The sequence below is a fragment of the Amphimedon queenslandica genome, unplaced genomic scaffold (genome assembly GCF_000090795.2).
Source record: "Amphimedon queenslandica unplaced genomic scaffold, v1.1 AMPQUscaffold_12624, whole genome shotgun sequence".
Classification (NCBI taxonomy): Eukaryota; Metazoa; Porifera; class Demospongiae; order Haplosclerida; family Niphatidae; genus Amphimedon; species Amphimedon queenslandica.
Genome location: NW_003547140.1, coordinates 1 through 12,366, shown reverse-complemented (window position 1 = coordinate 12,366; position 12,366 = coordinate 1). Strand labels below are relative to the sequence as shown.

At 34.0% G+C, this 12,366-nt stretch overlaps 2 protein-coding genes across 7 annotated transcripts in view; both read right to left on the bottom strand.

The window, feature by feature from the left end:
• The window catches only part of LOC109587283 (contactin-6-like), a 2,046-nt gene extending 1,509 nt beyond the window's left edge, over positions 1 to 537 (bottom strand). The window contains exons 1-3 of the mRNA XM_020003528.1: positions 461 to 537; positions 115 to 417; positions 5 to 60 (exon numbers count right to left, since the gene is read on the bottom strand). Of these exons, the coding sequence (XP_019859087.1) occupies positions 5 to 60; positions 115 to 417; positions 461 to 470 (369 nt within the window). The 5' untranslated portion in view covers positions 471 to 537. The remainder of the gene's footprint in view (positions 1 to 4; positions 61 to 114; positions 418 to 460) is intronic.
• A 6,703-nt stretch (positions 538 to 7,240) lies between these two features.
• Positions 7,241 to 12,366, bottom strand: LOC100636507 (uncharacterized). Of its 6 annotated transcripts, none has more exons than XM_020003532.1 (14): positions 12,310 to 12,366; positions 11,168 to 11,258; positions 10,749 to 10,856; positions 10,527 to 10,567; positions 10,398 to 10,458; positions 9,954 to 10,065; positions 9,820 to 9,891; positions 9,600 to 9,667; positions 9,287 to 9,400; positions 8,969 to 9,035; positions 8,013 to 8,058; positions 7,859 to 7,967; positions 7,426 to 7,460; positions 7,241 to 7,380 (listed from the first exon to the last, which is right to left on the bottom strand). In XM_020003532.1, exons 6-14 carry the CDS (start codon positions 10,050 to 10,052, stop codon positions 7,355 to 7,357), a joined length of 636 nt encoding a protein of 211 aa, XP_019859091.1. In that variant the 5' UTR covers positions 10,053 to 10,065; positions 10,398 to 10,458; positions 10,527 to 10,567; positions 10,749 to 10,856; positions 11,168 to 11,258; positions 12,310 to 12,366; the 3' UTR covers positions 7,241 to 7,354. The 6 variants fall into 6 exon arrangements, with proteins under 6 accessions (XP_019859091.1, XP_019859089.1, XP_011407345.1 ...); XM_020003530.1 differs by having other exon boundaries at positions 11,193 to 11,258; XM_011409043.2 differs by having other exon boundaries at positions 9,287 to 9,394; positions 11,193 to 11,258.

Here is a 12,366-nt window from a genome sequence, read left to right as displayed (position 1 = left end):
TGACACCATTGTTACTAGTTGATGTACTGATATATGTTTGTGATACATCACTTGGATACACTGTTGAAATAATGAACACATAAATTATAGGCATAACATCTACTGAATGTAAACCTGATGCTGCTGGCAATTGTGATGATTGTGATGGGTGTAATAGTAGTGCAATAGGATCACTGAAGGGACCACTTCCAGCAGAGTTTACAGCAGCTACACTGATGATATACACAGTATCTAATACTAGATCATTCAATATGATATATCTCTTAGTACTGGTGACGCTGTATGTGATACTACTGTTACTGATAATCACTGTATAGCCTGTAATTAGACCATTATGTTTAGAGCAATCAACCTCATTCCAAGTGAGATTATTAATTGGCTGTAATACAGACAAAGAAGTAGGTACACCAGTAGGAGCTATAAATATAATATTACATAATAGTTGAAGATTGTACCAAACCTGTTGGCATTGTATCTATTTTAACTGAACTAGGATCAGATCCTCCTAGTACATTACCAGCTCTCACTGTGATGGTATAGTTCATACCACTGTACAGACCTATTAATGTATAACTGTATGTTGTAGTGGACTGATGAGGAGCAACGGAGACTATCTCATTCACTGATGATAACTGGGGACAAGATGGAGTATAGGAGATGGTGTAGTATGTTACATAATTGTCCCTGCTGGGAATAGTCCAGTTCACTGTAATACCAGTGGTTGAGACATTAGATACTGAGAGACTAGTTACTGGACTAGGAACTAGAACAAATATCAGTTAAACTCTCTCAATGGTAATAACTCACCATCAAATTTTAATACTGTTACTGTACTATTAACTGAAGGAAGATCTATATATGAGTACACACTGATGGTATAGGTACTCGTTGATGAGAGATTTGTTAGTACAACTTCATTTTCACTGGTAAATAATGCACTCCTGCTTACTCTTCCAGTAGTATACTCAATCACATATCCATTAGCCTCTGATGAATTGGTCCAGTTCACTCTGATGCTAGTAGCTCCCAAGATAAATACTTTAACACTATTTGGAGGACCACTAGGAACTATAACAAATGAGATTAAGTTTTTATATTGATTTAAGTATAAACATACCTTGTAATATAACAAACTTACTGTAGTTGACTCCTCCAATCATTGCTATACAGGTAACATTAACTGACACTCCCAGTGGATCAGGATATACTAGTAGTGTGTTATTGTATGTCAGGACATCAATTGATGTATACATTGAGTTACTCTTCATCACTCCATTCACTGACCAGTAAACATTATTTGAAGGATTTATATCAGTAGTTGTGAGACAATCAATACGATATTGAGTGTTATTGAGTTGTGCAATGGATGAGATTAGTGTCCAATTGATTGAATTATTAACTAGAATCAGCAATGTTATGAGTACAAAAAAAGGTTCATAGTAGTAATACCTGGTAAGGTCTGTACACTGATTGCACTACTAGCAGGTCCCAGTAATTGTTGATAGGCTCTGACTGTGATGTTATAAGTTGCTTTTACTCTCAGTCCATTCAGTGTGATTGTATTATTACTACTTCCCTCCACCTGCACTGTTTGCACAGTGTCTGTGTCACTAGTGACATTGACTACATATCCATCAGCATCAGATGAATCAAGTGCAGTCCAACTGACAGTGATAGTGGTAACAGTCTTGTTGACCTCAGTAAGAGAAGAGGGAGCAGTTGCTGGAACTAAATGTATAAGAAAGTTGATATGATTTAACATGAATGTACCTTTAATGTCTATATTTCGTGTCCTAGTTAATTGATCAGTAACTTCCACTTTACACTGATACATTTGATCTCCAGTGGCTGATTGACTGATTGATCCACTACTGACAGTCACTCCATCCCATGTGATATTAACAGTATATTTTATTGTGTACATATTATTATCTATCACAGTACTAGGACAAGATGTACTATCATTTCGATCATCACAATTGATATAACTAGCCAGTGGAGTATTACCAACTTTCAAGCTAATGTTATACTGATAGTATCCAATTTTAACACAATTCAGTTTGTATTCTTGAGGATGTACTGTCATATCAGAAGGAAGGTTAGCTGTGCTAAATGATTCAATCTCTGCATATCCTACAAAAGAAATTCTTACTTAGTATTTATAATCACACAGTCCTTACTGAATATGTTAGCAAAGATGATGTTAGTAGCAGTATTGCAATCAGTTGGTAGACAACACTTGTAAAATCCTTCTTGATCTGCTGGAAGAGTCTGATTAGGAGAAAGATAAATACTGATACTGGCATCGGGTGAAGTGACTTCAGTACAGTTAAAAGGATCATTGTTATTACAGTCTACAGGATCATCAAGATCATTAACTCCAACCCATTGACCAGTAGATAGACTAGTACCAGGTAACACACATGATATAGAATCAGTAACTGAATTGACTCTATTATCCCAAAAATACGATCCATTAGGAAAACAATTTCCATTATATGCTAAATAGATATCTAAATTTCAATGCTTAATTGTAATAATTGATACTATAAATAAAATACTTTCATGCTGACAATGAGTGAATACCCTGATTGTACTACTAGCAGGCCCCAGTAATTGTTGATAGGCTCTGACTGTGATGCTATAAGTTGTTAGTTCTCTCAGTCCATTCAGTGTGATTGTATTATTACTACTTCCTTCCACCTGTACTGTTTGGACAGTGTCTGTGTCACTAGTGACATTGACTACATATCCATCAGCATCAGATGAATCAAGTGCAGTCCAATTGACAGTGATAGTGGTAGCTGTCTTGTTGACCTCAGTAAGAGAAGAGGGAGCAGTTGATGGAACTAATAGAGATTACTTATTGGCAACAAGTATTATTAATATTACCTTTTATGGTTAAAGTACGTGTCCTATCATCACCACCACTAGGATTATCCAGTACACACTGATACATTTGATCTCCAGTGGTTGATTGACTGATTAATCCACTACTGACTGTCATTCCATCCCATGTGATAGTAACAAGTATAACTTACTGTGTTGTTACTACTAGCTAATATAGTACCAGGACAATTACTATTTTGATCATCACAATTAGTGTAATCCACCAGTGCAGTACTACCAATCCTCATACTGATACCATACTGATAGTGTCCAATTTTAATACAGTTCAGTTTGTATTCCTGAGGATATACTGTCATATCAGAAAAAAGATCAACAACAGTAAATGATTCTATCTCTGAAAATCCTACAAATGAAAATTATTACATCAGTAAGTGATTATAATCTCATTTTACTGAATATATTAGCAAAGATGATGTTAGTGCTAGGATCTGAACAATCAGTGGGTAGACAACACTTGTACCAGCCTTCTTGAGCTGCTGGTAGTCCCTGAGCAAGATAAAAATTGATAGTAGCAGGTGAAGTGACATTAGTACAACGAAAAGGATCACTGGCACTATTACTGTCACAGTCAACAGGATCATCAGGATCAGCAACTCTAACCCACTGACCAGTAGTTAGACTTGTACCAGGTAACACACATGATATAGCTTTAGTAACTGCATTGACTCTGCTATCCCAAAGATAGGATCCATTAGGAAAACAATTTCCATTATATGTTAAATAAATATCTAAATTTCAATCCTTAATAGTAATAATTGATATTATAAATAAAATACCTTCTTCCTGACAATGAGTGAATACCCTGGTTGTACTACTAGTAGGTCCCAGTAATTGTTGATAGGCTCTGCCTGTGATGCTGTAAGTTGTTCCTCCTCTCAGTCCATTTAGTGTGATTGTATTATTACTACTTCCCTCCACCTGTATTGTCTGCACAGTGTCTGTGTCACTAGTGACATTGACTACATATCCATCAGCATCAGATGAATCAAGTGCAGTCCAATTGACAGTGATAGTGGTAGCTGTCTTGTTGACCTCAGTGAGAGAAGAGGGAGAAGCTGATGGAACTACCATAAAGAGATAATATTGGTAACAGTAAGCATAAACTTTACCTTTTACAGTTACACTACGTGTTCTAGTAGGTTGATCAAAAACTTCTACTTTACACTGATACATTTGATCTCCAGTAGTTGATTGACTGATTGATCCACTACTGACAGTCATTCCATCCCATGTGATATCAACATTATATCTTATTGTGTTGGTACTGCTATCTAACACAGTACCAGAACAAGAATTACTAGGATCATAACAATTAGTGTAACTAGCCAGTGCAGTACTACCAATTCTTATATTAATACTATAAGAATGGTATCCAATTTTAACACAATTCAGTTTGTATTTTTGAGGATATACTGTCATATCAGAAGGAAGCTCAGCAGTAAATGATTCTATCTGTGCAAAATCTACAATTGAAAATTATTACATCAATGAGTGATTATAGGTAGTCTCTCTTACTGAATATATTAGCAAAGATGATGTTAGTGCTAGGATCTGAACAATCAGTGGGTAGACAACACTTGTACCAGCCATCACCAGGTGGTTGAAGAAAGCCATTAGCTGGATTTATGTGAATACTAAGACTAGCACCTGACCCAACAGTACATTGAACATTTTGATTGTTACCACCATCACAAGGAACTACTCCATTAGGACCAATCCATTGTCCACCATTAAGAGTAGCACCAGGTAATACACACTCTAGAGGACTTGGTCTGATAAGATTATCTGAAAAATATGATCCATTAGTATGACAGTTTCCATTATGCCTCAGGTAAATACCTATAAAAACCTATACAGTTGTTATTATACACATCCAGTGTCTTACCTGAGGAAGGTGGACATTGACTAATAACTTTACTGACACTCAACAAGAATACAACCACTAGTACTGACACTGTCATCTTGTCTATAAGCTGATGCGAGTTTTTTGGTTCTCTTCAATTCACTTACCATTAAATAAGGTAAATCCTGCATAAATGAAAATAAATATACAAAGTATGTTGTAATGCCAAAGTAGATTATACAAAACAAAAAAATAAACACATCAGGCAAGAAACTTGTTAGCATAATAGAACAATGTATTGCAGCTATTGCTAGGAAGTGTTTGTGTACTTAAGTAATGATTTTACATTAAGACAGAACATTTGTTATTTGAATATAATGGGAACATAATAGCAAGAGGCTGCTACATACTTCTTTCTTATTCTCTTTGGCTTTGGGAGTATGTGATCAAAATACTTTTTATATGGCAAATTCATATCAACCATGCAATGTCATAATAATAAAGCATATAATTATAAATATTAGCTTAGTCATTAAAACAGCTATTGTTAGTTAATGAGTGTATGTTTAAGTCATCATGAAAATCTAAAAAGGGATTTAGCAATATATGTTTCCACATGGTATCTATTGCTTTAAATGATTCAGTGTTGTCATACAACTCCAGCTATCTATTGTAGCTTGTTTTCATCAGCTCACTTCTTTTTTATGTTGTAATAGACACAAAGTCAGTTATATTACATTGACATCACAAGTGGATGCCTGCAAACCAAAGGATTAATACATGGAAATTAAAAATCTATGTCTACAGCCTTGACAGGAACAGGGGCAGGTGTTCAAGCTGAATTATTTTGGAAATTGAAATACGCTATCAAAATTTGACAGACAGATAGAATGATTTGAACATACGTACATAATAATCAATAAGAATAGAAGTAATTTTAGCACAGTTTACAAGTCAACTCAATAATAAAATTCCAGCTAAGGGAAATAATAACTAATAGGTAGTTAGAGAAAGTTTAACATCAGAGCAAAGGGGGGGAGCTCCACTCAGTTTTATTCCAACAGTTAAAAATAACCTGAGAGTTACCTTTGATAATGATAATATCAAGCCGGCTATGTAGAGAATGACAACTTAGGTGGCTCAGATATTATTGAGTTGACTGAGCTCGACGAGAAATCAGAAATTACCCAAAGAGCCAATCTCAACTATTTCCAATATAGCAGTATATCTTCTTGTCTCAAGATCTCCTAACATTGAGATGTAATTCTCCTAAATTTGTTTTCAGTCTCTAGGATTCTGTAACCCCCTCTTAGTGTTGATAATGGGCAACTCTGGTGGAGTAATGGCATCATCTTCCAAAACGACAATATCAGGTCTAGCTAATATTCACTGTAAAGTTGGCCTAAGGTAGATCTACCCAAAAAAATGGCCCACTCTCTGGAGAAAGCTGGCAATCGTACATCCCCTGAAAAAGGTGAAGTAGCTCTGGGAGGGCATGCATTCGGGAAGGTCATAAATTCTGGGAGGTCCTGAGACTCAGTGTCTATATACATGAAACAAGGTATATTATCAAGGCATATAACAAGCTAGGTGAATGATTATCTATAAAGGTATTAGTGTGGCCCAGTATGGTAGTAAAGGATCAATTAGTTTATGTGACACTTACAATAGATGCCTATTACATACATACATACCATAGTTTGTCTGTTGCCCCATGAGTTTTAATTAATTGTTTCCTGTCAATGACTCTTTTATAAGGTCACAAAATGTATGTCCATACTGCTGCTATAAACTGACATTGTTTAATGTTTTTGTATAAATTCCTACCCACATACAGTTGTACTTGTATACTTGTTATTATGCATCTTCCTATGCACATTCACCTTGCATGTTAGGTGGTAAAGGGTTGAGTGAATTAATAGGCAGTTACATAAAAATGGTTGAGGATATGTGAACATCTAGCTGGCAGATACAACAGGAACATAAAAATTATAATGATGAAATGGGTAGAGTATAAATGAGTTACAAGGTTTCATACAGGGGAGAATTGTTCACTCTAACCATTGATCATGACACACAGCAGTATTACTAATAAAAAACAGACAGACATTAGAGAGCAGAGTAAAAGAACAAACTAAAAGTTGGGTGGTGATGAGATATTAGATACTGTAGCTCTACCTGCCCTACATGTAAGATTTCCCTTTTGATAATAGTAGTGTGGATCTGCATCATTTCCTGCATTGCCTTGTTATGGTGTTGAGTGCTAGCACTTAGTGAGGAAGTACATCTAGTATAATAGTAGTCTCACAAGCCAGATCATTCCCTAGCCTAAGGGAATGGTCTGGCTTGTGAGACTACATATAGTAGTAATAGAAGTGGTAGGAACATGAGTATTAAATAGTGCTTTATAACTGGTGGCAGTGAAAATTAATGTAATTATTGATGCTCTAAAGCTGACTTACAACAATTTGAACACTACACAGTATATACAGTAATCAAAATATCTTTAATGTTAAAAAGTAATTAATAGTATTATTTACATGTATTTCCAAATCATTTAATGACTATTTGTGACACAATTAAATGTTTTACAAAGTTAATCTAAAGTCTTGAGGCGCTTGGAATCACTAAACGATACGGTACAATCTTTAAATGTAACAAAACTAACTTACAACTCTGTTTTACTTGACTTTCTTTTTTGAAGAATCTAAAAAATAAAGTTAATCATTACAAGCCAACAAATACATGTACATACATGTAATGTATATCCTTAAAATTGATAAGCTTTGTATGTAGGCTATATTGATAATTCTTAATAATTTAGTTCAAAATTAATGACTTTCTAATAGCTGAAATTCACACGCATCAACAATAGTGTGATAAATGTACAGGCAATGAGTCAACAGGTCTTAACTCTTCCAATATTAGTTACTTTAATTAAATGACAAATGCCTTAAATATTTTAAAAAGTAACTATGCAATTTGCTCATCACCAATCTACTTTATCTATGGTAGTAATGGGTACATTATTTTCTTATTACGTGTATAATGGTGAATGGGACGACCAATATACCTTTTTGTTGTATACTCTATTCACACACTGACCTGACTGATCTGCTGCCATTCTCTGTCCAGTTTAGCTTTCTCATTCTTGACACCTTGTCTACGAGTCTTACGACCGTCATCCATTTTAACGCGATACTAGAAAGCAGCTCTTTAATATAATATAATCATTAATGACAGTTTATGCTGGGCATACTTTGGTAGTGCTTCCCTTGATGACTGATAGTTTCCATACAATTACCCTATTAATAGATGATATGATGTACATGTACATTGTTAATATAATATTATTATTAATTATCACAATGGTCATTAGCATTTTCTTTGCCAAATGTATGACTCAAACATACATCTTCATAGCCCATATGATACCAAAAAGCCAAAACAAGTTTTTTGCACTTTCTGATACTTATAGTCCTATGCAATGTGTACATGTACATGAATGCTCTAGTGAAAGTTTAAGCAAATCCTAAAAACAGTCAACAGACAGGGTTTCACACAGGTTCTTGGCATTGTGCTCAGCATCTTCAAATAGTGGATTATTAAATTTTTCCGAATCTCAACAAAAAACCATGTGTACAGGGTACATATACATTGTATTTGGCCAAATTTCATCAAAAATGAAATGGAGAGAATTCTCCATTTTTATAATTTTTAATGATGCACATGACATACGATTACTCATGTTGCGTAAAAAGTTTGACATGATTCCGATCAAAATTGATTTTTTTCCCAAAATTTTTAAAGTTACCCAAAAAATTGGACAAAAGTCCCTGTACTATAGTACAGGGTATTTGGTCAAATTTCATCAAAAATAAAAAGGAGAGAATTTTCTATTTTTATAAATTTTCCTGATACATATACATGTACTCATGTTGCATAGAAAGTTTCCCATGATTCTGAGCAAAATTAATTTTTTACAAACTTTAAAAGTTATTCCAAAAGCCATGTACATGTACCATGTTGTTTAGCTCCCTTAGCATGCTTTCTGGGAAACTCACACAACAGATTCCTAAGTTATAACTTCACTATGAGCAGTTTTCAAGTATACAAAATGCAAAGGTAACCCTTTGAATACTAACAGGAGGATGATTGTGTTCATGTAAATCACTGTACACGACTAAATGTACATGTATGTGTGTATGTGCTTACCACGTCCATTTTAGAGAAGTCAATTTCATCATCACTATTGACAGTTGCATCCACTTCTTCCATACCACTACAAATAATAAAAAAACATTATAACTTACATGCACATGCACATACATGTACATGTCACATTCTAAACTATACCGGCATGCAATCTCAATGTACATTCATCAAGCACAACTTTTCACAGAAAAGTAATAGCACTTCTAATAATGATGAGTATGTAGGTTAAATGTACATGTACAAAAGTTTAAGTGAATGATTGAACATACAAAATAAATTAATATTGTGATTAGATTAATGTTAATATTAAGGACTGACCCAGGATAGCATTCAGCATAATGATCTTGATCTAAACCACCAAATCCAACGTCATCAGTTTTTGCTTTCTTCATAAAAACTGGCTCTGTTGCTTTGGTACTGGAGCTTCTAGCATTGTGGATAAAAGAATAAGATCATACTTATTTGGTTATAATTAAATAAAATTTAGTGTAGCATGTAAACCAAGTGCACATGTACTTGCAAATGAGTTTCAATATTCACATGTACAGTCATGTATCTTCCATTTACAAAAATTCTCATTATTCGAGGAGGCATAATTACAATATACAGTATAATAACTATTGCCATTTACCGTGTTCTATCTTCTTCTCCTGCAGACCAACCAGAAGGTAGTGGACCATCAGAATGAGCCCTCTCACCCTAAGAACAATAAAGTAACACATGTATCACATAGCTGAAAATTTTTGTGACACAAAATGTTTCTTAATTTAGCAAATTTCAAGAAATCCCTAATAGGCCACAGAAATTTCTAGGTACATGTACATGACAGTATAGTTAGGATCTCCCCTCACTTGAATGGACGAAGAATCAGCATACTTTTCCCCTACAGCCTTGACAAAATCTTTAGTAGCTTTCTTAATGTCCTGATTAAAAGAAGTACATGTACATGCATGTACATGCAAGACACAGGCCATCACTGGAGTACTTCATAATCTTGTGTGGGTTCACTTTTAGTGAATAACTGTTGATCTCTCTTTGATAAATTAGACAGAAATGCAGATGCATCAAAATTGTATTCACCCATATCAGGAAATATACTAAAATTAAAAATAAAATACAATCCTCAATAGCTAATGACTATATAAATACATGTATATATGCATGTACATGTAAATGTTACATATTACAGCAAAAAAGAGCTTTAAAGTTGTTGTATAGTACATGAAGTAACATGTGCAATAGTAATAATAGTAACTGAAAACAGATTAATACATTCATCAGAATTAAGGTATTTAGGTAAAGTGAAGTACAAGTACATGTATATTTGGCTGTAGATTATATAATAATTATATTGAAGAAAGTTTTCCAATACTGCACAGCTATTTGTACATGTATAGCATGTACATGTACTTAATAGTGAGTGACAAACCTCTCTTCCTTTTGTACAGCTGGTTTCTTAGAGCTGATAATTCACTCATTTCAATTTGTACCTGTGATAAAATAATAAAATAAAAAATTAGTATATATGTAATACAAATCACAGTAATTTCTATCATACCTGTTTTGGAGCAAATAATTTTTGCAATGAAATTTTAGACACTAAACAGAAAAAATTAAGCCAAGTTAACTATTTGAAATTATGCTATAATCATTGTAACTCTAAAACATGTACAATATGTTTTTCAGGGGCCATAATCATGTAGTCATTGCAATATAATTGTGCTATATTTATGAACAAATGTAAACACAATTTTTATTATTAAATGTAAACTGTACGCACCTTTCTCCTTCTTTTTCATCTTCCTTGACCCTTACTTTGTCTCAAGTAAGACAGGACTTGTGTCAATTTATTGATAACAATGTCATTTGTTGTTAATGTAGCCTGACACTAATAATAATGAGATATATAAATAGCAACATTAATGCGTACATCTAAAATGTACAGGTATATTCTAGGATTACAACAATACATGTACATGTATTGCATATTAAGTGCCTAATATACTATCGATGCACGATTTATTCAAAAAGCTACAATTTAAAAGTTTACAAATAAGTACATTTTCATAAAAATAATTCCTGATACATGCACAGTGATTCACTGCATGACTCACTCCACCCACAAAAAGTATTTGTATGCTACAAAATTGACTAGTATGTCTACACATGTACAGTACATAAATACAATGTAACCTTTACCTCTAACATTGGGCAATCAGCTTACTTCTTATTAAAGTGGTAGGAATATCACTCTCCTCATATATTAATCATCTAATTCAAACACATATGCCTAACAATATTAATAAAATATAAATAGGCTATAATCATATATTTAAAATAAATATAAATAATCTTGGGAATATCTAGAAATTACTATCTTAAGAAGAATTTTAAATTCGTGTACATGTACATCTAGCGACTATAAAGAAGGTAAAGTGACCTTTACATCAAAGGCCTATAATAAGATTCATTAGATGCAATGTAACCTTTTCTTGTTGAAAGTGTTGACAGCCAACCACAAGCCATACCAGACTACTTACAAGTGCTCACAGCTGCATATAAGCAATTAGCAAGTTCTTATAGCTTTCTAGAAGTGACATACCCAAATAACAGAGTTAAAACTCGACAACCCCCACATCTTGGCCCATAAATCAGCTAGGTTGGAGCTACATGCCCTACATGTAGGTGTACATGTAAGTCTTTGTGAGAAGAAATATAATGCCAGCTACAGTACATGCATCAGAAATCAAAATAATAATTCAAACACGAACATGCATGTAAGACTGTTTCCGCAAATACGTAAATCCCTCATTTCATAGGCTGATTAAAACAGGCAATGTACACGTACATGCATATTAAATCACGATCGAATCACCAATGACTGTTAAAAATCGGAAACAACGAATCCAATGGGAATGCTAGCAGACATTACACTGAAGAGTTGCATTTATAATCTAACTTTCGAAATATCAACAGTATATACATGTACATGGGTAGCTAAAATTATGCAACTCTTTCCTTAAACGTAACATTGATGACACTATCCCACTACACGAGGCTGTCCTTCCACAGTACATGTACATGCCCTGATCACAAACACTCAAGTATAATGTAACATATGCTGGGTTGAAATTACGCAGTGTAAATGTATATGTTCATGTACCATAGGCTAAGAATGTAATAGGTAAATTATCACTAAAAGAACATTGCTAAACGCACAAAATCAGCACTCGCCCGCCACAACCGGACATGAAGAGTTTAATAGAGTCGCATACATGTCGACTCTAATACCCATGCACACGTGCGTCTTACGATAAATCATTACAATGCTAGATTCTAACCTCCTCCTTCTTGGTTCGAACTTATTAGCTTTTGATGCATTACTATAACACAAAAAT